The sequence below is a fragment of the Neomonachus schauinslandi genome, chromosome 14 (assembly GCF_002201575.2).
Source record: "Neomonachus schauinslandi chromosome 14, ASM220157v2, whole genome shotgun sequence".
Lineage (NCBI taxonomy): Eukaryota > Metazoa > Chordata > Mammalia > Carnivora > Phocidae > Neomonachus > Neomonachus schauinslandi.
Genome location: NC_058416.1, coordinates 38579014 through 38605076, shown reverse-complemented (window position 1 = coordinate 38605076; position 26063 = coordinate 38579014). Strand labels below are relative to the sequence as shown.

At 37.7% G+C, this 26063-nt stretch overlaps 1 protein-coding gene across 1 annotated transcript in view; it reads left to right on the top strand.

Annotated features, from left to right (window-relative positions):
• ASXL3 (ASXL transcriptional regulator 3) overlaps positions 1-26063 on the top strand; it is a 180581-nt gene that overhangs the window by 110915 nt on the left and 43603 nt on the right. The window contains 1 exon segment of the mRNA XM_021686199.2: positions 3661-3824. Within this exon segment, the coding sequence (XP_021541874.2) occupies positions 3661-3824 (164 nt within the window).

Below are 26063 nucleotides of genomic sequence, written 5' to 3'. Positions count from 1 at the left end.
GAATAAAGGTTATATTAACTTCATAAAGTGAATTGGAAATATTTCTTTATAAACTTATTCTCTGGAATATGTACAAAATGAAGCGGTGGAAGAGTTCCTTAATGGACTGGTAAAACTCATCTTTAGGGCAACTTATAATATATATTCTGTGTGTATGTGGGGTAGGGGAGGTTGCCTGTTTATCAGTTTTTTTAAATTTTTGCAAATTTAGTCAGGTTTTCTATTTCAAATTTGAATATAAACTTAAAAATAGTTGGTCTTCAAAGATACTGGATTAAGTCATAGTATTATGCCACTTAAAATCTATTTTTCATTGTATGTTCCTTGTATACTATATCTAGAATTATGTCTCTGCCTTTCATTTCTCTATATTTATACCAAGTCTTACCAGAGGTATATCTCTTTCATTAATCTAATACAAACAAACAAAAACAGGACCCCTTCTTTTGGTGTTGATGGTCTTCATTGTCCTTTCCTATTTCATGAATGTATACTCTTATTTTTGTAATCCTTCCTTCTTTCTCAGATTTTCCTGGTTTGTTTATTAACTTCTTGATTTGCACACTAAACCTTGAATTTTCAGTATTTTTTTTCTACTCTGTAATAGATACACTTCATCTTTTAAACCAAGTTGCATTTCACAATTTTGGCATTGTCATTTAGAATCCAAATATTTTCTAATTTCTATAAATTTTTTTTCTTTAGCTTATGAAATATTTAGAAGTGTGCTTTTGAGTGTCCAAATATATAACGGGTGTTGGAGGATTGGAGAGTTGCTGGGTTTGTGTTACTGCTACGTAATTAGATGAAATTTAATATTGTTCATCAGTATTTGTAGAGACTCACTGGTCAGATTTTTATTTGTTTTATTGTTCCTTGAGTGGTGACAAAACATTGCTTTCTCTAACAGTTCAGTGCAGTGCGCTATGTTAAATTCATTGGTTCAACATTGATTATTGGGTTGTTAAAATTCTCTTATTAAGACAAGTTTTTTGTCTGATGTCTCAGTTTCTGGTAGAAGATACTAAGACTTCCCACTAGCATCATGTAATGGCACTTTCTCTTTTTAGTTCTCGCAGTTCTAAGTTTTTGAATGATATGCTGCTTAAATGGTTGCAGATTTAAGGTCATTATATCTTCTCGGTGAATTATTCCTTTTATGATTTTTCTCACCCCCAACAAGGTTTTCTACCTTTGTTTATGTTGTCTGGTATTAATATTGTTATATTACTTTGTTATTGTTTTGAGTCTCAGCCTGGTATGTGTTTATTTCATTTTCATCCATTCCTTATGATTTTTGTTTCTTGTAAGCAGCATATAGCTGGATTGTATTGCTTTTTAAATCTAGTATGAAAATTTATTTATTTGTATTTATTTTGATTATGTTGGACTTAATTTTTAATTTTTTTCCTCCTGCTTTTATGCCTTCCATTTGATTCATTGAGATTTCCTTCCATGCACTTATTTGGGAGGTATCACTCTTTCTTGTTGCTTCTAGTGGTCACCTCTAGAGCTTTCAGAAAGTAAAGACTAGTCCAAATCTCTCTCCTTCTCAAATCAGACCAGGGTTTGTAGTACTCTCATTTCAGTCACGCCGTCCCATCTTGCATGCAATTATTTTCCATTTTATTTCCTCTTTATTTAACTTAGTTCCTTTATTTAACTCTTACTTGTTCTTAGTATTATTTTTCACAGTTAATATTTACTTGGAGATGCTCTGATCTATTAGTCTTTTACTTGACCATGGCTTCTTAAACCCATTTATTTCTTCTTTGATTTAATTTCTTCATTTGTTGAGAACATCCACTAGTGATTACTTTAGCGAGATTCTCTAAAGCATAGAGTTTCCGTTTTGGATCCTGAAAATGTTCTTTTTTTTTTTTTAAGATTTTATTTATTTGTTTGAGAGAGTGCACAAGTGGTGGGAGAGGCAGAGGGAGAGGGAGAGAAAGAATCTCAAGTGGACTCCCTGTTGATAGCAGAGCCTGACTAGGGGCTCAATCCCAGGACCTTGAGATCATTACCTGAGCTGAAATCAAGAGTCAGATGCTTGACTGAGCCACCTCGGTGCCCCGACCCTGAAAATGTTCTTATACTATTGCTGTCATCTAGATTGATGCTTATATTCTCTTAACCCTTTGAAGATATTCTACTGCTATCTGTTATTCATTGATAAAATTTCCTATTATCATCTCTTTGGATGTAATCTGTTTTTCTTAAAAATTGTTATAAGATATTCTTTTTATTTTTGATGTTTTATAATTTCAACACATCAGATGCAAGTGGGTATTTGTCCTTCTTGAGATTTGGTGTATTGCTTTATCCAAGAACTCATAAGATTTTCAGTTCTAAAAATGTGAGCCATTAGCTTTTCAAATACTGCCTGTTCTCCATCTGCTGTTTTGAATCTCCTGTAGATGTTCATTCTGACTGCTTGTGCCCTTCCCCATATTTCTTCACTAGCCTACTTTTTGACCCATCATTTTTTTTTATGCTGCACTCTAGATATTTTCATCAACTCTGTATTTTAATTAATAATTCTTTCCTCTGCTGTGTCCATTACTTTTTTTAGTTTAAAAACTAAATTTTCATTTCTAGGTATTCTGTCTGGCTCTGTTTCAAAGTTGCCTATTATTTCATCATAGTTCCCTGTTTATTAATTATGACTTTTATTCTGTCTTTCATCACTAATTATTTAGAACAAGAGATGGCGATTTTTTCTGCCAAGGGCTGAGGAGCGAATATAGGTCATGCGATTTCTGGCACAACTACTCAGCTCTGCGTTGTCGCACAAAAGCAGACCTAGGCAGTAGCTAAACAATCGGGCATTTACTATGTTCCAGTAAAACTTTATTTACCAGAACAAAAGTTGGACTAGATATAGCTCATGGGCCATGATTTGCTGACCCTTGATTTAAAACGTACTCTATTAATAAACAGCTCACATTCTTGGTGTTCTCTTAACTCAAGTAACTGAAAGTGGCAGTTCTTCTGTTTGATGCATCAGCTAGCTGTTTGTTAGAGTGGTTAATTTTCTTGTATGTCATAATTTTGAGTTGTGAACTCTACACACAGCCTTCTGTTGAAGGTCAGTGTGCCTTGAATTGTAGAATTATCCTTCAAAGTGTATTGGTAGTTTAGATCTTGAAACTAATATTTTTATAAAAGATTGCTTTTTAAATTATTACTCTCCAAGTACCCTGAACAGGAATCTTTTGAAATGATCCAGTGCTTAGTGCTCTGCCTGATATATGGGGAATCACATCGCTCTGAGCTAGCTATCAATACCTCTGTTAAAATTAACAGCACTGTTATTATTGTTATTATTGATCTTAGGTCTTATAGAATCTATAAAAATTGATTCCAAATTCTGATGAATTGGAAGACCATAATTAAAATACTTCTTTATCTAGACCTGATGCTACTTTGACTAAAATATATAGATGGTATGAGTGAAGTACACATTATGAAAATAAAAGACAAGTAAGACAAGACAGAAACACAAAAGAAGCTTTGGAGAGTTCCTTCTGAAATGTCACTTATAAAAGTGAAGAGCTAGACATATTATTGAATATGTTCAATATGTACATATGTGTATATGTGCATGTGCATGTTTTCCCCAGTCTACAGTGAATTAATGCTCTTCCTTGTTTATCACAGGACACTTGAAATGGACCAAAGCTGAGGACATTGACATAGAAACCCCAGGATCTATTCTTGTCAACACTAACTTGAGGGCATTAATAAATAAACATACGTTTGCTTCCTTACCTCAGCATTTTCAACAATACCTCCTGCTTTTGCTCCCAGAAGTGGATAGGCAGGTAAGTGAGAGTTTTAGACATTTAATATTAGTCACTAGTTATATTATCATGAAGTGGTAGTTCTGTTATCAAAGATGACTGATACACGTATGGACCCTTTTTATAACAATATAGTCTATTTATAATATATATACTTGTTGCTAGCATTGGTGTGTTTAATTTGCCAAAACAGAACCATTTTTATTTTCAGTAGAGAGCCAATTCAAATTTTAAAATACAACACATTGCTGTAGAGTGAAAACAAAAGTCCTTTCCACACTGGAAAGGGAAAACAAAGAAATCAAACATTCCATTATCAAATAAATCTTTGAAGTAGCTGCTCCTTTTGCCTGGAGGGAATATTGAAGTGCAGCAATAAAAAGCCAGGGTTTCTAAGAAATTATGTAAATGTTTTTATTCTCAACTCTTTCCAAAAAGCATTTAAAATTTATGTTTGCAGTTGCCTTCTGAGACTTTATCATCATGAATATGATTGCCTATAAATAATCACCTTTTATCTTTCTTTTTTTAGTATAACTGGAAATGCTTTAAGTTTATTTTTGTATTTTGAAAAGCCTCTAAAATAAGGAAATACAAATATAGACCCATAATAGCAGGCATCAATCATCTTCTAAAGCTGTTTCCTTAGAAAAGGAAAAATATTTTATCACATAAACTTTTATTAAATTTCACAAAACTTATTAAATGGCAACTAGGAAAAATTTCCTTGTCATTCTTATTTCAATAAATTTTGACACTGTATATAGTTTCCAGTTGATGGACGTAATGTATATGTGTTTATGTATTTGCATCTCAAAATGAGAGGTACATTCATATACTGAAATGGGTAAGATTATTCAATATTTCCATATTACTTTGAATAAATTTTCTTAGCTTTTTATTTGATTCTATTTTCTACTAATTTAGCTGCCTCCTTTCATATATATTTAAAATGTGATGAGCTACGGCTTTCTACCACTCATATGTACCTCTTTGGTGGAGATTATTGTTCACATTTAGAAAAAGATTATTGTGATTTTGGGTACATTTCTGTTTGGGAGTTTGCCTTCATTCTATGAAAATTTGTTTAATGTTTACTCTGAATATGGTATGTTTTAGGTCCTTTGGAGTAATGGAAAGACAGTAAGTGCCTCTTAAGTATTTATTGGTGATTAAGTATGCTTTAGTTGGATACGTAAGCTATATTTGTGAATAATCTGAATGTGAGGTAGAAACAGGTAAGCCTTGAGGGGAGAGCACGAAGTGTATTGAGCTTTCATATGCAGAAGGGAAAAATCAGAGACAAATTTAAGGTCCTTGCATTGGGCCTTGAGATGTAGGCAGGATTTGAATAAAATAGATGGACTTCCAAGTGAAAAGTTCAAAGATACAAAATCAAGAGCTATTTTTGTAGGAGTCTAGATTGTAGGATGAACAGTGCAAAAGAATCTGGACAGACAAATTGGAAGTCAATTTTGGAAGATTCCTTGAGTTATGAAGCTAAGGAGTCTGAGCAGTGTTCTCCCTGTGTTTGCAAAGCCATTGAGGGCTTTTGAGCACAGCTGTAGTATGGTAAGATTGTTGCTTTTTAAGAAAATTATTCTGGCAGTATTTGAAAGGGAATGTAGAGATGGGATGCATAAAAGTAGGAAGAGTTGTTAGGACACAATTTTAGTTGTTCCAAAAAGGCAAAATGAGGGCTTGAATTTGGAGAATAGTGTTGAAATTAAAGAGGAGGAAGATAATGTGATCATCACCATCATCATTCAGTGGTAGCAATTTTACATTTTGTCAAATAACACTTGAACAAGGTATAGGGAGAAGCCACTGATGACTCTCGGGTTTCACATTTGTGGCTGAGAACTGAGTTTGGGAGTTAAGGAAAACTTTTTTGGGGGGGGTGGGAGAAACTGATTTATTAGCGATAGAACTATTTCCTCCGCCTCAGCATACATGTGGTTCATCTTGTTTACAATTCTGTCCCCAGCTCCTGGAATAAGATTGGGCACACACAGGGTACTCAATAAATCTTTTGGAATGAAGAAATGACGAATTGCCCTAGGTTTAGCCAAATATTTTGGTAACCCAGGAGGCCAGTGTAAGCCTAGTATTTTATTCAACCTGTAGCCGTTTCTGTTTCTCATTTTTTCCAGTCAGTGTGGTAAGTGTAATAAGGCACAATACCTGTCCTCATATAACAGTTAGTCCACTGGCAAATTACTCAAGCAGTGTTTACTGAGCATGTACGGTGTACTGTATACACTTTGCTAAATACAGAGGATGTAAGAATGAATCTTAGGGAGGAATCACAGATAGGAGAAAGACAACCTCATGCTGACACACGGTACACTTTGCTCATTACTAGGGAAGACGTCTAATAACTGGGTAAACCTACACCAAATTTGGTGTAAGACCAGGAAGAGCAACATAAATGTCAAAGTAGACTTTTGAAGAAAGTCTCATGTAGGCACAGAGGATGACGAAATTTAATCGTAAACTAACACTGGAGAAGATAACTCAGTTGGGCCTTGAAGGACTAACAGGTGTTTTGCAAGTAGAGCCAAGGGAAAGTGAATTCTCTAGAGGGAGAGCATGTCATTTATAAAGATCTGCTGCTTGTGTGTTCCAGAAGATTTAGTAGTTCAGTATGATTGGATCATCCTATGGGGGGAAAGTGGTGAGCTACTCTGCTGATGGGGAGTATGGTGTACAACCTTCATGACCAAGTTGCAGATTAAGCTTTTCAAACTTTTTCTGAAACCAGTGGATGCCATCATAGAGTTTTTCAAATGAGAAATGGCCTGCATACAATAATTTAAACAGGTATTTTCTTGCCTGGACATAGGGGAGGGGAAGGGGATAAATAAAGTGCATTCTTTATTTTCTCCTAGGAGCTAGTAGCCCTGTGAATGATGGATTGGACAGGCAGAAAGATAAGACACAGAGAAACTGGGAAAGAGACAATTGCACTAGTTGAGATATGAGATAAGTGTGTGACCTTGGGCATTGGCCTTGGAAATGAGAAGAAAGGACTGAATTCCAGACATAGTTTCAACCTACTTGAGTAGGAATAAATGACAGATTGCCTGTGGGATAGGGTTGTAAAAGGTCTAGAAGGCAACTGGATATTTTATCTAGGGTGACTTGGGAGGACAGTAAAGCTCTGGGGGCCTATCAACCATTTGATACCAAGAAATTTAGAGCTCAAGTCTCTGTGTGCCTTGCTGGAGGTGAGCTGAAGCACCCTCTCTCCTATCAGAAAGGGGCAGGCAACTTGATGCAGCAAGCTCCCCACACTGCTGCTGTTTCAGCACAGCTTAGAAATATCCAGATGGCATTGAACACCACCACTTTCTGGGCCAGAATGAGTAGAAAAGGCATGCAAATGTGAAGCTAATTACATAGATTTATTTGAACCAGTGGAAAGTACTATAATTATATGAAATACCTCAGAATTTCACTTGTATGGAAACTTGTCTTTATATATCTGTCTAGAATGTGAAAGTCCCAGGTCTCTTGTTTCCTTCCTTTGACTCCCCAGGTTTCTACCAGATTTCTCCCCTGAAGCAGTCCCTATCAGCCTCTGTCTGACTCTGGACCATAGAAAGCTGGGGATCATTCAGTTGTTACATCTTCATATATGGAAGCTGGGTTTCCCATTTATCTTATCAGTGCCAGTTGTCATTCTGCCAACCTGTCTGGTATTTTGTTTTTCTATATTTCTACTTTTCTTTCTTTTATAGAGGGCTGCTTATCTTAGATTTCATATATATTAACTTCTAGTTGTTTTATACCATTTTACACAATGTACTGCAAGTAGCAGAATATTAAACTCAAGCTGACTTAAATATAAAGGGATTTATTGGCTTAGGTAATTAGAAGATAGAAATTAGAGTGGGCTTCTGGTTGTCGGTCCTGGGATCTACTTATTGTCAAGAACCCATTTCATTATTATTTAATGAATTAATTTTAAAAATCATCTTTCTTCTTGTTGGCATTATTCTAATCCCCCTTTGTTTTTTTGGTTTTGTTTTTGTTTTTTTTCCTAATTCCCCTTTGTGATAGGATGGCTACCTGAATAAAAAAGTGGGTTTCAAAGAAAAGGTCTAAGATTCACACTATTGGTACTACTAAGATCACATGACCACTTCTTGAACAATGCCTCTAGCTAAGGAAATGGAGTATGCAAATTGTTTAGAGCAGCTAGACCTATTCTTGAACCTCAGTGTGCTCACCATCTCCTCCAGTAAAAATGATGCACTGTGATAGAGGTCAGGAGTGCTTTAGAAATCTGGCTTTTAGGAAGTTATGTTAGAGAATCTGCAACCGGGGGTGAGGGAGAATCTTGGCAGTCCACTAACAGTGCCCACTGTAGGGGGGTACGTATTGAGTTTGGTTTTAACAGGTTGGATTGAGATGCTTCTACTATATGAAATGTTGAGAAGTAATTATACAGGTTTTAAAACTGAAGGAGATGGAGTTAGTTTATAGCTATTTATAAAATCTACATAGATAATGGCGTCACCTGTGGGATTTGATGAGCTACCAGATACAGTTATCCCAGAGGAATACACGTATTTGTGAGAGGGTGTGGATGAGAAAGAGGATGGGAAGGAGCCAGGGAATAGACAGAACATGAGCAAGTACTTCAGAGATCGTCGTGTGCATGTTATATACTGCCAACGGTGTCAAATGGCTGTTAGGAGGTCAGTGGGGAGTAAGTGGGATATCTGTCCTTTGTCCCTCTAGATCCACCCTTCAGCCTTCTTTGCTTTGCTGCAGGAGGCTGAACCATCTATGGACTAATGCACCAGGAGGACCTATGCCTTCTGTATTTTTTTTTAATTTTTAAATAATCATACACTTTTAGAAAATTTGAAGATACATTAGAGAATAGTTTCCAGCCTGGTGATCCATCCAGGACCCCCTTCCCCCAGTATATTATGACTGTAATATATTTGCACCTTGCACCTATTAGTTGGCACATAATTTTTATTTGTCACAGTACTGCTGATGTTCACTTGATCATTTGATTAAAATGTATCTGCCAATCCTCTGCAGTGCACAGTTACTTCTTCCCTCTTTGTAATTAAATGGTATTTTGTGAGGAGGTTCTTTTAAACTATACAAATATCCTTTCTCTTCAGACCTTAAATTTATTCATTTATTTGTATCTGTATGGGTTCATTGTTTTCGATTTTTTCAATAGATTACTATGCTTGGATTGTCTCACATTTGGTCATTGAGAGCCTGTTCAAGCTGGCTTCTGTATCTTCTGAGGTCTCCACTGCCCTCAGATCACTTCATTACTTTGAAGCACATCACATTGTCCCAGGCTCTTCTTACACTTTTCTTGCCCAGGCCCTGGAATGAGCCCTTTCTTCAAGGAGCCATGGTTCCCTCAAGTGGAGGATGGTACTTAGGAATCAGGAGCTCACAGCACATGTACTCTTTGTGCGTGTGTGTGTGTGTGTGTGTGTGTGTGTGTGTGTGTGTGTGTGAACTGTGTCTGGGAGACAAGGAACATACAGAAGAAAAAGCATGAGTCATTTGGAATATATAAACATAACACAATTTATATTGACATTTATTTCTATATGTGTGTCTATATCTTGTAAACCAGGAATTTACACTAATACCTCCAGTCCTAACCTAATACCCCATGGTTTATTCTAGTTTTCTCCCTTTCCGTAGCTGATACAGTGAGAAACCCTGTTTTTATTACTCTTAATAAATCTAAATATTTGGTTAATCCCCTTATAGGTAGCCACTCGTCCATACTGCCCCATGTGGATGGTCTTCTTTACTATACTCAAGCTCAGACTCCATGACAGGCCATTTATCTGCCCATCGCACTTGGACACCTCCCCTTCCTGCTTGACCTCTGACACTACATATCAGGCCCCTCCTCTGTGTAGGAGGTGTTCCTCACTGTGCATTGCCTCTACAGCTCTTCTCCGGGCTTCCGTCCATATGGATACCTACCTCACCCTACTAGACTCTGTGATCACACTTTGAGCCATCATGGGTACCTCTGTTCCTTTTCTGGCACAGGGGCCTGTATTGTTTTAAGCTTCAGGCCTGAATTACTTGGAAGCAGGAAGAGAAGGCCTGATGGATTTTAATTGGGTTCACCTGCTGGGGAGCCCCAACGGGGATTTGGGCAAAAGAAGAAGAGTGAGATTGAGCCCCTCACCTGCCCTGTGTGGTCAACATATGATGCATCCGTTGACCAGCTCCTATCAGAAGGTCCTTTCCATATAGCCCTCTTTCTGTCCAAGTTCTGATAAACCCTTTCTCCTGGTACCCTTCAGGTCAAATACTACTTTCTGTTACTAGCTTTAGTTTACTGAACTGTCCTTGGTGGTTTGCTGCACCCTGACCATACCTTTCTTTGTAAGTAGTCACTTGAATCTACCCTCTTCAAATGATGCTAACTTGAATGAGCCATCTGCGCCTACTGGGACTCCTGACTGACAGACTTTTTGAAGAGGTAGAATAATATGGATGTAGGCAAAATCTAGTGGTTCAGGGAAGGAATGGAATATATAGTTCATTCATTCATTCATCCAACCAATGTTTATTTAACACCTATTATGTGCCAGATAAGGACTGATAATACAAATATTAATAAAGTCACAGTTACAACCCTGAGAGAAGTGATGGTTCTAGAGGGGAGAGAGATGTAAAAGCCTCTAGTTACAGAACTATGCCATGGTGGTGGTATATGCATTGTGCTATAGGAACAATGAGGAGATAATTATATTTTGTATGTGGAAGTTAGAGAACGCTTCAAAGAGAATGTGTCATCCAAACTGCATCTGGCAAGATGGAGAAAGTTTACCAGGAAAAGAAGTGTGGTAGGCATTCCGAGTAGAGGAGACCATATGTGCCAGTAATAATAGTGATTACATATAGAGCTAAGCCTCCCACATCAATTATCACTAATTCTTGCTATAACTCTCTAAAGAGTTCGTATTATTAACCCCTCTGTATCTATGTGGAAATAAGGATTGGGGAGAAAAAAAGGATTTACCCAACTTCTTCCAAGTAAAAACATGAGAGCCAAAATTTGAACACAGATTTATCGGACTCCAAGTTTATGGTGTTCCTTGCCCCCCAAACACAGGCAGAGAAGTAAGTATCTGCTGTCCCTCAACATATAATTTGAGATGGAGGGGTACAGAGTGAGCAAACTGAGTTTAGAAGGGGAGGTTGGAGCAAACCTTTAAAAAAGGCCTTCTGTGTCAGTAAGCAATGTAGAATATATGTTTGGAGTATGACATTATTAGATTTATATTTTAGAGAAGGACTCTGTTGAAGGAGTAAAGCATGAAGTAGAGGAGAGAGATTCTCCCACTTTCCACCTTGCTATGCTTTAAACATTCCATCTTCCTTCCTGTCCCACAAACCTATACATCAACCTTCTGTTCCTAGCCCCTGTGCTTGCTAAGAGTGCTGCTAGAAATGCTTTACGGCATCTTTCGGCAAGGCCAGCTTACTCTCCTCCACCCAGTCAGTGCCCTCTCCTCACAAAGGCTTTTCTTGTCCTCCCGCCCATGTAAAGTAGCCTCTTCAGTTGTTCTCTTATTTTTCTGTTTATTTCCCTCTCAGCACTTAATCATTGTCAATAATTACTTGCTTATGGATTTGTTCATTTATCTTCCCTCATGAGAATAAAAGCCCCAGGACAGTGGCTTTATGGCTTTCTTCTAGTCACTGTGCCTGGCATGTAGTAAGTGTTCAGTAAATGTTTTTTGAATGAATGAATGTAGTCTAGGAATCTACTTATAAGCTAGTGTAACATGTCTGATAAACATAAGAACTTAGCCAAAACCATTAAAGAATGAAAAAGAAAGGCCTATTTTATGAGATACTAGTTTGCTATTGTTGCCATAACAAAATACCACAGACTGGGTGGGTTAAAAACAAATCTGTTTTCTCACAGTTCTGGGAGGCTGTAAGTCCAAGATCAAGGTGCTGACATGGTTGGATTTTCCCGAGGCCTCTCTCCTTGGCTGGCAGAAAGGCTCCTTTTTGCTTTGTCCTCAGATGGCCTTTTCTCTATGTGCCCACATCCCTGCTGTCCCTTCCTCTTTTTATAAAGACATTAGACATTTTGGATTAGGGCCTTGCCCTACGACCTTATTTATGCTTAATTTCCTATTTAAAGGCGTTGTCTCCAAGTACAGTTACGCTGGAGGTTAGGGCTTCAACACAGGAATTGGGGGTGGGGTGGGGTGCACAAATCAATCCAACACAGACATTTAGAGATAAAACCATCAAGACTTGGTAATTGGGTTTGGGTGAGAAGGAGGAATTAAATATATATTTTAGGCAGTAAGTTTATTGCACATTTGAGAATAGCAAAGGATTGCTATGTCTTAAAAGCCAGGGTAGACTTAAACATGTTTTTGTCCTAAAAATCGAGGTCATTGATGGGAGAAATTGAAGATAGAAGAAAGAGGATTTGATTTCTTATTTTTTTTAAAGATTTTTTAAAATTTATGTGAGAGAGAGAGAGTGAGAGAGAGCACAAGAGCAGGGTGAGAGGCAGAGGGTGAAGCAGACTGCGGGCCTCAGTCCTGTGACTCCCGGATCATGACCTGAGCCGAAGGCAGACGCTTAACCGACTGAGCCACCCAGGCGCCCCAAAGAGGATTTGATTTATTGACCAAATTTTTGAATAGATGGGACAGGATGGACTAGATTGGGGAAGAAGCTGGTTTATGGGGAAAAAGTACTGATTTCTGAGATCAGAGAGAAGAGAAGCAGGAAAGGAGGAGTGAAGAAATAACTAAATGGGAAGAATAGAGTAGAAAATGAGGGGTTTTCAGCTGCATGGTGGTGTGTTTGCTCAGCCACTGGAGGCTTATGGGTGTCAGGAGAGTAACAAGGCTTAGGAAGGCAGCCTGAAGGGTGGTTCTGTGGACCCATCCTGGTGAAAAAGTGGTTGCTCAACAGCTTTGAGGCCCCATGTGAGGTTAGATGGCAGTGGGTCCAGTTGGTCTACTTACATGTTCTTCACTCCAGCAATGCTAAATATTTGTGCATTTAGCCTGGTACTCGATGTGCCAGGAGTTGGACTTTGCCAAGATTGGAGATTTTCAAAGACTCACATTGAAAGAGCTGAGAGATTTTAGGGCACTCTGAGATGCTTGTTAGAATGGTTGATTATGGGGTCCAGGCTTTAGGGAGAGAAGTTAGGGTCGGGGGCCTGGAGTGAATGGAGGTCTCCGGGAGAGGAAAATATGGCTTGAAAGGAAGAAAGATATGTTGTTGAATATAGTATAGGGCCTCAAAATAACACACTTCAAATATAATCAGGTTTTGGTAAACACATAGGTCAAAAGCTATCTTTTTGGCCACAGCATTTTCGTTCAGAGATAAATGCAAAGAAACTAAAGAGTGAGAGCACCATTAGTCAGCACTAGTGAGCAGGGAGAACTGTAGCCAGTTCTCTGTTCAGTTCCCATGTAGGAATATTACCTGAATAAATTCAGTGCTTGTGTTTGTATCCAGACATGCCTTTGTGCATAACTCTCTGCAAAATATGCTTTGAGAATTTTTAGAACCTCCTTGCTTATATACATAGCAGATGCCTCCTTTCTTTAAGAATTGGTACTTCATAAACTGTATCTACATGGAACAATGCTGTGACCTTTTAAAAATATATAGCAGCTGGTGGAATAAATGTCAACTAAAGTGGAGTCATATTTAGGTTTTTATTACACTTTCCAGTTGAACGTCACTGATGAATAAGTTGTTGTCATTCTTGTCATCTGTATCATTTTTAAGTGATGTTCATCTCTGCCTCCATTTGGTGGTATTGGGACTATTAGGGCTGTCTCTCCAGACACAAGACCATCCCCCAACTGCTTCTAAATAAATTATGCCTATTATTTTTCTCAAAATGGTAATTGCAGCATTCAATCCATTCTTACTAATCTCCCAATTTTGTTCTGCATTCATATCAGTGTCTCTGTGGTCTGTTAAATGACTAGCCACTGAAGGATATGTACTGTGTAGGCTCTTTAAAATCCTATCTAGCTTTGTGCTCTTCAGGTTTTTTGCACTCACTGGCAATAATGCACATAATTTCAACCGTGGAGAATGTCATTAAACTAAAATGGAACATTTACACGGTTCCTTTTGCAGAGAATTTTGGACTAGGAAAATGAATGTGTGTGTCAGACATTTTACAGCACATGAGAATGTGATTTATTGATTTCTGATGGCTCTGTTGGCATCAGTGTATATATTTAAAGAAGTCACGCAGCCTTTATAAATGCAAATGGGAAAGGGCTTTCCATCTTTTTCCTCCATGGAAATAGCTCATACATTTGCAATAACTCAGGCTCCTCTTAGAGATTGCTCTATGTACTGTATATATTGATTTAGAAATTATACCGTCATTTTATTCTACAAATAGCGTTTATAATGAAATGTCAATTTACCTAACAGATTATAGAAATTCAAAAGTATTAAAGATATGAAAAAATACTAGTACCTTAAGCCTTTAGGTAAAAAGTAAGTGTGTACTTGAGATGTAATTATTTTAATGGAACTGACATTGGCTTTTTCCCTGCTTCTGAAAGCATATCTTAAAGTACTTAGGAAATCCAATATTCCTTCTAGCCTAAGTCACTTACTGGTGATAGTAAATCATACATGGCCAAAGATATCCTCACAGACCACGCCTGATGTTTCCATGCTTGCCATTTGAGCTTTATGCTTATGGAGGGAACTAATTCTATCTGGATATTATCCATTTCTTAGCTAACTGGATAGTTAACATCAAATCCTGTTTATCAGTGTCTGCTTCAAAGTATGTCAAATAATGTGTAGACTGGATTGAAGTACATATGTGCAAGTAATTGCATGTCATAGGCAATCTGACAAATGGAGCTTATTTCAATCCTGTGCATAAGGAAGTTAACTGAGGAACCCGCATTCATTTAGCCTGGAGAACATCCCGTTCTGTGCATTAAACCACTTTCTTCCTCCTTTAGAGGAGATATTAAGTGGCAACCTCATGGCCTGAGAGGCTGTCTTTGGCTATGTATGATCAACTATATATGATCAAGCATACTGGATGATTAACTATTTGGTACTATCATCTAATGTTTACATTAATTACCTTTTTTGTCATCTTATGTAAGTTTTAAAATAATATCTGTATGTATAATACTTAACTCAGGTTATATGAGAAGGGAGAATAAGGAACTTTAACTTTGTTTTATCACACAGATGAATAGGGCTTGAGAAAGGGAGTCATGCAGATGGTAGATTACACACTAGTGACTGTGCCTGTCATTTTAATATGTCCAGGTCACCACGGACCATTATGAACAGGTGTCATTCAGTGACTCACCCCTAAATTAGGCTCAAGGGTAGAAGGAAGAAAACGAATTTCACTCATTAAATCACCTTTAGAACTCATGGTAGTTATTAAACCCTGTTCAAAAAAATATAGTTGCCTAAGAAAACACTTTGGTTCCATTTGTAAAATTTATTAAAGATGATGGTAAAGAAATAAAGAATCAATTATAAGCAGGGAGTGAACAGTGTAGTAGTGTTTGAACCTCTAGATTAAAGTGGCAGCATTATTTAATTCCCTTCCCTGCTTCTAAATTCCATTAAAATGACACTGGCTTTTCCCATTATATTTCTTTATCAGTCCTAAAACCTAGGGGAAGAATGCCATCCAGATGCCAAAAACTATGAGGAATTTCTGCAGGAGATAATGAAGGTGAGACTAGATTGAGCTAAGACATTACTAAAATGAAAGGGGCTGCCTGGAAAGGAACACTGTTTGTGGGGTCTGACTGAAAGGGACTGTAGATTTCTCTTAGACACAACCAGCAGCGAGTGGTCTGGTCAGTGGAAAGGGTGGAGCGTTCCAGAGATCTCTGCACTAACTCTTACTTTCTGGGAATGTTTGCTAGCACTTAGTCTCTGAACAGCAGGGTACCACTGCAGAAAATGTTTCCAGCTGTGCTTGCTGAGGGGTTGCCTTGTGTTCTCTGTCCAGAAGCTAGCTGTTTTGCTAGTTAAGGGGAGGCCTAGTCTCACTGATGTGTCCTTAAATATGTGGTTAAGGTGTTCTTTTTTTTTTTTTTTTTAAAGATTTTATTTATTTATTTGACAGAGAGAGGCACAGCGAGAGAGGGAACACAAGCAGGGGGAGTGGGAGAGGGAGGAGCAGGCTTCCCGCCGAGCAGGGAGCCCGACGCGGGGCTGGATCCCAGGACCCTGGGATCATGACCTGAGCGGAAGGCAGCCGCTTAACGACTGAGCCACCCAGGCGCCCCTGCAATGTAAACTCTTTATATTTCTGCTAGGATCATATATTGTATTGATTCAAAAGAATTATCAAATATATAAAAGGTATAAAATAGTCATGTTACAATGAACTCATGTAGTCACACCTATTCTAACAGTAATTTTTTTTTTTTTTAAAGATTTTATTTATTTGACAGAGAGAGATACAGCGAGAGAGGGAACACAACCAGGGGGAGTGGGAGAGGGAGAAGCAGGCTTCCCGCGGAGCAGGGAGCCTGATGTGGGGCTCGATCCCAGGACCCTGGGACCATGACCTGAGCCGAAGGCAGACGCTTAACGACTGAGCCACCCAGGCGCCCCTAGGTGTTCTTTATTAAGGAACCAATCCCTTTCCTCACAAGTGCCAAACCTCTACTTGTGCAACCATCAGTGGAGTCAACATGTACTTCTTCCTAATCCCCTTCCTGAGCCTGAGAGATTGATACCAAGTCCAACAAAGTTTCTGACAGAAGCCATCTCCGTAGCTAATACTATGATCCGACACCTACTGACCTCTCGCTCAGGATGAAAAGACAGAGATCAGTAATGAGGCATAGGAAAGATTTAGCGGTTCAAAAAAGAGCCCCAGTGTGACAATTCAGAGAACAAGAATATGTGTTACTAAAACAGGATAAAAATGGTTTTGAGAACATTTGTTAATAAACTGAAGGACAGGGCGCCTGGGTGGCTCAGTTGGTTAAGCGACTGCCTTCGGCTCAGGTCATGATCCTGGAGTCCCTGGATCGAGTCCCGCATCGGGCTCCCTGCTCGGCGGGGAGTCTGCTTCTCCCTCTGACCCTCCCCCCTCTCGTGCTCTCTCTCTCATTCTCTCTCTCTCATTCTCTCTCTCGCAAATAAATAAATAAAATCTTTAAAAAATAATAAATAAACTGAAGGACATTTATGGGAATCCAGTCATTTTTATAAGTTGTACGTGGGCCATGCGGTGTGCTGGCCGGTAGGGACACCGTGTTGCCTGAGACTGCTCTGCATCTGCCTTCACGGAGCTTCCAGTCCAGCACTGGAAGGAGTGAATGTTCACGGGGTCCCGTGGGAATACCATTTCGAAGACGCAAAATAAAGCTTTTGAGGGGGCATCTGAGTGATGCAGTTAAGGCACATAGAAGCAGCTTGATGCTTTGAAATCTTAAGATATCTTTGGCAGAACCAGAGCAATGCTCAGTCTCTGGCAAATTCCTCTCATCACTGAGGCATGTGTTTTTCTAGTCTGGCAGATAGGAACGGACACTGTGAGCGCTGGGCTCTGTTACTTCTCTTCATTTCAAGTAGTTCTTGCCCGGCCTCTGGTAGTTTCCTCACATTTATGCACTGATAAGGACTCAGCGGAAGGACTCCAGAATTTTCTCTCTGTGGTGCTGTGGTTCACTTGCAAAAGAATTGGCAGCCACCAACATCTACATGTTAATGAAAACCCTGGATATAAATGATATGTAGTATAGACCAGAATGAAAAGAAGTCCCAGGAGTAAGGCTTGAGATTTCCAAATCTTAATGGCTGAATAAAAGAGCTTAAGCTGGCAAAGGAGAGTGGAAAGTAATAGCCAGTGATATAAGGGACAGGAAAACCAAGTGTGTATCACTGAAGTCAAGGACGTGAATATTTAAGAAGGAGGCTGTGATTTATTTAATACTTAAGTATTGAGTAAGGTGAAGATTGAGAGTTAACTATCATATTCCATATATGCAGTTCACCGGTGATCTTGACAGGAGCAATTTTGGAGGCATGGTAGGGAGGATATACCAGTTTGGAGGGGCTTCAAAAGAGAATGGAAAGAGAGAATTTGGATAGAATGCCCACTTCCCCTTATCTGTGAAGTGAATAGAGAAATGGAGCAGTAGATCTTAGAATTACTTGTTGACTACATTGAGGCTAATGTGTTTCTAAAAGATAGCTGTCATAAATGAGGTCTTTTCTGCCATAATAGAGTTGTTGGGTTTGGTGTATAAGAAAGCTATTTTTTTCTTACCCTTCTTACTCAATGTTTGGTAATTTTGAACTGCTTTTCATTTTATGCTCTTGAGTTTCCAGATAATCATACCACTTACTAAGAATGGTGATTTCATCTTCTTTCTAATTAGTATACTTTTTAGAACCATTTCATTTATTTGATAGGTAAGAAGGCCAGATTAGGGTTTGATGAGGATTAAGTTAAAGAAGGAAAGAATATGGACGGATGTATCTTTTAAACAATTTGGTTATGAAGTGGAATAGTCATAAGGATAATGCAAACAGCATAATTTAAGGATAAAGGTATGGGATTTTGTTTATTTGTTCAGTTGGGAGAGGAGTTAGCATGTTTAGTGATCAAAGAGATAGAGGCCCCTTGAGAGGGAGCAGTTAAATAATCAAGATAAAAATGGAAACTGGTTGCTTACTGTAATGATCCCTTAAAAGGCAGGGGTGGAGAAGGTAGCGATCAAAGTACTAGTGGAGAAATTTGCCTTAGAAATGAGGCAGTGCACCATTTCCAGGAATACTGGAAGAGAGGAAGAAAATGGGTGAAGAAGATGGGTGTGGAGTTTGGTAGTGTAAAATCTAGGGATTTCCTATATGATCAGTTCTGTTTTTCACCTACAGAAGTAGGAGACAAAAGCATGGGCAGGAAGTGATGGGTAGGTTGAAGATAGGGAAGAAGGTAAAAAGCTTGAGTTTGGAAAAATCATTGAAGAGGGAGAAAGTGAGTTCACTGAAAAAGCATAGTAGGCTAGCTGGAGAGTGATCAGTGACCCACTGAAGACTTAATTATCAAACCTGTTTGATGAGAAGAGTAAATTTTTACCGAAAGTACTGGGTGTAGAAAGGTAAGGTCTACCACGGATTGGGCCTTTGTCATACGTGTGTATCCAAATGATGAGAAGAGCAAGAATCTTAAGAACCTAACAGATCAGAAAATCTCACCTGGAAAAGGAAGGAAATGATGCAAGAAGAGGAAAATGGACTGGATGGAAGCAAAGGGATGAGTGGACAGCAGGTCTTAGTCAAGAATGGTCAGAGTAGGGCTGTGTGAACAAGCAAGGCAGGAGTGAGGTGGGGCAGCATAATATGCATTTGACTAAATATTAGAGTGGCAGAGCGGTTTGGAAGATTTTCCCGTTTCCCCCCAAATGTCTATAATCTTTTGCCTTTTTTTAGTTATTAGTAGCTCGACAAAAATTTTAGTTTTTATTTATGATACGGAGTTTGGTGTCTAGCTTAAGAATATATTCTCTGCATCAATATAATACAGATGGTCTCAAAAGTATTTTAATCTTTTTTTCTTAAACTTTTCCCTTTGGATTTTTAGAATTGTGAGCCCTGCAATTGTTTTTCTTTCAAGATTGTTTTCTCTATTCTGGGACCCTGAATTTCCATATGAATTTTGGGATCAGTTTGTCAAATTCTGTAAAGAAACCAACTAGAATTTTGATAGGAATTGTCTTAAATCTGTAGATCACTTTGGAGGGTATTAGCATCTTAATATGAAGTCCTCTGATCCATCAACAAAGGATGTCTTTCCATTTACTTGGCTCTTTAATTTCAATTTTTTGTTTTGTTTTAAAAGTGTAACTTTTGCATTTCTTTTAAGTTTATCCCTTCCTATTTTATTCTTTTTAATGTTATTATAAATGGGTTTTTTTTTTCAGTTTTTGATTAATGAGAAGTCAGCTGATAATGTTACTGTAGTCCTTTTGGACGTAAGTCATTTTTCTCTTTTCAAAATTTTCTCTTTGGCTTTCAGCATTTTTACTATAAGTGGCTGGGCATGAATACCTCTGTATTTATCCTACTTAAAGTATGTCAGGTGTCTTTATTTGTAGATTAATGGTTTTCATTAAATTTGGGGAGTTTTAACCATCATTTCTTTGAATATTTTTTCTGCTCTCTTCTTTCCCAGGCTTCTCTGTATATTACTTCTACTACTCATTTGTGGGTGCATTTAATTGTGTCCCACATTTCTTTGAGGCTCTGGGGTTTTTTTGTTTTGTTTTTTAATTCTTTTTTCACTCAATTATTTAGAATACATAGTCTCTACTGCTCTATCTTCAAGTTTGCTGATTCTTCTGTTCCAATTTACTGCTAAGCCTCCCTAGTGAAATTTTCATTTTAGTTATTTTACTTTTCAATCCAAAATTTCTAACTGGTTCTGTTTCATAATCATTATCTCTTATGGATATTTTCTATTTGATGAGACCTTCCCCAATTTATTTAAGCAAGGTTTCATTTAGTTATTTAAAGATATTTATGTTGGCTGCTTGAAGACTTTTTTTGTTAAATCCAAAGTCAGGACCTCCGTCTCACCAGGAATTTTCTGATTGTTTCCTAGTGTGTGGGTCACACCTGTTTCATTGTGCCTCTCTCCTTCCTCTAATCTCTCTCTCTGGGTAAGTTCTGTGTGTACAATCTGTGCAGTGATTCCTCCACCCCAATCTCTAGGGATTGTTTCTGTTATTTAATTATTAATTTGATTAGAGACTTGTCTGGATTATTTTATTTTATTTTATTGAAATTGATTTTCCCTGCAGTGTGAAGCTTCTCATATTGCTTCTCGAAGAGCACAGCCTTGGCCAAAATCAGTCATGGTGCGGGGCGCCTGGGTGGCTCAGTTGGTTGAGCGACTGCCTTCGGCTCAGGTCATGATCCTGGAGTCCCAGGATCGAGTCCCACATCGGGCTCCCTGCTCAGCAGGGAGTCTGCTTCTCCCTCTGACCCTCCCCCCTCTCATGTGCTCTCTCTCTCATTCTGTCTCTCAAATAAATAAATAAAATCTTAAAAAAAAAAAATCAGTCATGGTGGTGTTCCCTTTGTCCCTTTCCCTCTTCTCTCAGGGAAATTACAAATACCTACATTAAAGTATTTTTTTTTCCCTTAAGGAAGGAGAGTATTTCTTTTGTTTATACCTTTATTTTATCATTGTCATAATTTTGAGGAGTTGTTTGTATTTGCTTTGGGGAATGAGATAATTATATTAGGTTTTCATTGGTCACAATGAAATTACATTTGCCATGCATAAACATTGTGAGCCTATATCTAAGTGTTCTGTTTCCCTGGTAAGCAATGGAGATGCAATTAATGAGAAAATACAGACGGTGCTCAAAAATTTTATAATCCCATTTGGTATCACACCCAACCCTTAGGCTCCATTAACTGCTGCCTAATTGCCTTATTGTTTTCAACAATGCCTTGGGGCATAAATTTCTCCAGAAATTTCTAATCCAGTTAAATTAGAGCCCCTTTGCAGGGTTAGTTTTGAGACTAGTGTTTGATGCTTCTTTGGCCACCAGCAGGGCCCTTTTTAGCTATCTCTCCCTGGTTCTCTCTGGTAAATTAGTTGGCCTTGGTTTATTTAGCTTGTTGCCCTTAGAGAGCTGCCAGTCGCCTTTAATTGTTCGCCAGCAAAATCTCCATTGGTTTCCAGAGCGCCTTTTGGCTTGAACTTTTCTACATTCTGTTTTAAATAAAATGGGTTCCTTTTGGGAGAACCTGGAAACTCTCTGTTCTTATGAAGTTCCTCTCTGCCTGGGCAAAATCTAGAGCCACTATTCCAGAGGTGGGAACAGGTGCAACACTTTTGCTTTCATAGCAGAATTTAGGGTAGGGCGTAGCCTCTGGTCTTTCTCATCTTGCCTCTGCTGGGATAGAACCTCTACCCTCTAAGTGAGCTGAAATGAGGGTATTCAGGGCCCCTCTAATACTGGCCTGCCATACACGGGTAGAGCCACCACCCCAGAGTGGTCACTGGGTGATGGAAAAGACCCTGTGACTTCTTGGCTATACTTGCCAGGAATTTAGCCTCTGCGACTCAGGGCTGGAGAGGATAAAAGATAAAATTGGCCTGCCCCTTTCACTGAGTGACTGTGTTCCTTGACTGAGCTGAGAAGAGAGGCAGTCTCTCTTTTTTGGCCACAAACACCTGCAAAGGAGTTACCTCACAGAAACCTGTTGAGTAGAGGGAGTGGTCTGGGGCTTAAGTGGCATAGACCTTTGCTGTGGTTACAAAGATTTATTAGATTTTTTGAATAACCGTTTTCTTCATTTGCTATATGCTCTTAGGACAAATTCCAGAAACTTCAATGTTTTTTTAAATAGTTTTCACCATTATGATTGTTCCACTGGGGAAAGGTTCACACCGCTACTCACCACACCGTTCTGGAAATGGAACTCCACTACCTATAGATTTTTAATGTAACATTTATATACGGTAATAAATACTGATTCAAACTGTTTTTCTCTGCTAGATTACCAAGTATGCCAAAGTCATTTATTCAGTAAACCACCCTCTTTCCAAAAGTGACATGTTAATAATAGATGGATATTTTGATATGTGCTGTAATGTAGTAGGTACTCTCTGTATTTTTCAATGAAATTCATATTAACATCTTATTTCTATGAGTAAAAATGCCTCAAAAAGCCTGCTTTATATTCTTCCTATCATCTTAGATTACATTTCACATTTATACTTCAGCGAGAAGTTGCAGTTTTGCTAAGATTTTTTATATCACAGAAGTTTGTAAAGAGAGAGTTGTATTAAAGCATGGATTATCTGCAAACGATGTAGAGAGCTTGACAGTTAGCATTATTAATACCCATATTAATTACCTGTAGTAATTGTTTAAAGTACTTTTCCTCAAAGAAGGAGACTATTTGTTTTGATTGTACCTTTAACCTGTCATTATTTTTCGTGATTTTGAGGAGTTTGTATTTGCTTTGGAGGATGGTAAAAATAATTTATATTAGATTTTCAGTGGTCATAATAAAATTGCATTTTGCTACTCATAAACATTGAGCCTATTTCTAAGTATCCTGTTTCTTTGGTAAGCAGTGGGGATAAAGTTCTTGAAGAGATGCCTGTACAGGATTTACAGCCTTCGAAAATAATGTGATAAGTTGTAAAAGAGTAGTATGCCATTGAAATGTGGGAGCTTGGAGGTGATAATGATACTTAGAATATGTCTCATTTATTTTTCTTCTGAGAGTAATTTTACATCAAGCCTTTATAGATCTGCTTTTATTAATTGGTGTTTTAGTGCCAAAATTTTGGTTACTTAGATCTTGTGTTTTGTATCTCCATAATATATAGAGCTACCATTAAATAAATGGTGAGTGAAGGGAAGAAGGAAAGAATGCATTAATGGATGGTTGAGGAAATGCTTCAGGTGGTTCAATTTCCCCATTTTCTTTAATCTTCTCTTGGGACAGTTTCCAGAATGTTACTTTTTGTACTCTCTGTTCTCATTTAAATTATTCATCTAATGTTTTATCTATTAAGAGATTCCATTGAAAGGAAAGAAGCTAGGAAAAAAGAAACTTTGTAAAACAAGATTGACTAAACTTCTTAATGTTCAGGGGTGCCTGGGTGGCTCAGTTGGTTAAGCGACTGCCTTCAGCTCAGGTGATGATCCCAGGGTCCTGGGATCGAGTCCCACATCGGGCTCCCGGCTCAGCGGGGAGCCTGCTTCTCCCTCTGACCCTCTTCCCTCTCATGCTGTTTCCCTCCTGCTCACTCTCTAATAAATAAATAAATAAATAATCTTTAAAAAAAAATAAACCTCTTAATGTTCAGATATTATTTTATATGTTTAATAGCTTAGATATATATTAATATATTTCAATATACTACATATTTCAATATATTAATATACATTTGATTCTTAAGAAATAAGGAATATATTTGCCTTCTGGATGTCTTACAATACACGTGTATACATTTTATATTACAAAAGGCAAAATAACTATAGCAATATGAAGCTACAATTTATTGTGTTTTTTAATATCCCTTAAGAGTGGGCGCCTGGGTGGCTCAGTTGATTAAGCGACTGCCTTCGGCTCAGGTCATGGTCCCAGGGTCCCGGGATCGAGTCCCGCATCGGGCTCCCTGCTCGGCGGGGAGTCTGCTTCTCCCTCTCCCCCTGCTTGTGTTCCTGCTCTCGCTGTCTCTGTCTCTGTCAAATAAATAAATAAAATCTTTAAAAAAAAAAAAAAAGAGTATATTTCACTGGGGAAGAACAAGTATTGGGATTCCATCCCACTACAGAGATCTACTTCCAAAACTTGAAGATAATGCTGCAATTTTTTTATAAAACTGAAAATATATTTCTTGTGCCATATGTGATTGGCATCTTTATTTAAATTAAAAAATGTGATCAGTGAATGACTACAAGCTTTTACTTTTATATAAAAGGAACCATATTCAGTAGCAGAACTGTTTGAACTCTAAATTTTTTTAAACATAAGCCAAACTACAGATAATTATAGAAAATGTTAAGCTAACATTATTCTAAGCAAGCCCCCAATGTGCTTTGATCCTTTCTCATTTTACCAATGCCAGGCCTTCCTCATTTGCCCCCTTTATCTAATCCTGGCTGTTCTGTAGATCAGTTGTTTCTAAAATTGAGGGAGTAATGGAAGGAAAACATAATTATTCCTTTATTTTTATGTAAACATTTTATTGAAGTGTAACATGCACACAGATAAATGCCCATCTGATAATTGTGTCATTTTATGAATTTTTTTAAAAATAATCACACTCTTGAATTGGCATACAGAAATTTTAAAAAGAGCAAGCATATCCTTGCACTTCAGAACCTTTTTTTTTTTTGCCCTTTTTAGTTAACACTCAGAGAAACCCACTACCTTGACTTTTGTCACCATCATTTAGTTTTGTCTGTTTTTGTACTGTGTATATATGAAGTCACTCAGTATGTACTCTGTTTTATTTAGGTAAATGTTGTGTTTGTAAGGTTCATACTTTTTGTTATGTGTAGCAGCAATTAATTTATCCTTGTTGTGTAGTATGCCATTGGGTGATTATTCCATAATTTCCTTATTGATTCTCTTGATGGACATTTGGGTTGTTTTCAGTTTGAGGCTTTGAGTATTACTGCTCTGAATACTTTTTTATCCATGTTTTTTGGATTGCCTAAGTACAAAATTCTTCGGGGTATATGACTGTGGCCTAACTGCTGGATTACAGAGTTTTACATGTATTCAACTTTTTAAAAATAGCAATAAACAACTGCACAAAGTGGTTACCTTAATTCCACCATGAGTATATGAGCATTCAGACTATTTTCCATCTTTGCCATGATGGGATATTTATAATTTTATTTGTGATTTTAATTTGCATTTCTCTAATAGCTAATGAGGTTGAGCAACATTTTGTATGATTTTAGGTATTTGGATATCCTCTTTCATGAATTACCAGTTCAAGTCTTTAGTCCACCTTTTTTGGGGGTCTTTTTTGTGTATTGATTTGTGTCAGTTCTTGGTGGTGTCTCACATTTTGGCTTATCTCTAAATGATGATTCTCTAATTGTCCTTTGATGGAGAGAAGTTCTTAATTTTAATGTACCCCAATTTGTTGATTTTTGTTAATAAGCCTTTTTGTGTCATGATAAGAATGTCCTTATGATACCTTTAGATTTTGATCTACAGACCACTTGGAGTTGAATATGTGTGTGATAATGAGGTACAGATTGTTTGATTTGTTTTATGATACTCAATTTTCCAAACATGTTTTATCAAAAAGACCATCCTTTCTCCCACTGCAATGTAATGTCACCTTTGTTTAAAAAAAAAAAAAGTGCCCAGATACATGTGCATCTGTTGTGAACACTTTTCTTTTACATTGGTTTTCTGTCTATTCTTGGACCAAATCATTTTATTTTGGTTATTGGTAGCTTAATATCTGGTAGAGGCAGTCTACCAACTCCCCCCCGCCGCCCGCCACTGACTCTCAGTGGCCCTTTGTATTTTCATAGAAATTTTGGAATAATAGTATCAAAAGTACATGGATTTTGATCAGGGAATGCATCTAATATATAGAACAGTTTGGGGAAGAATTTAAACTTTTACCACATTCTGTCTTCTCACCCATGAAAATAGTTTGTCCTATTTATTTAGGTTTTCTTTAATTTCACACAATAATCACTGGTAGTT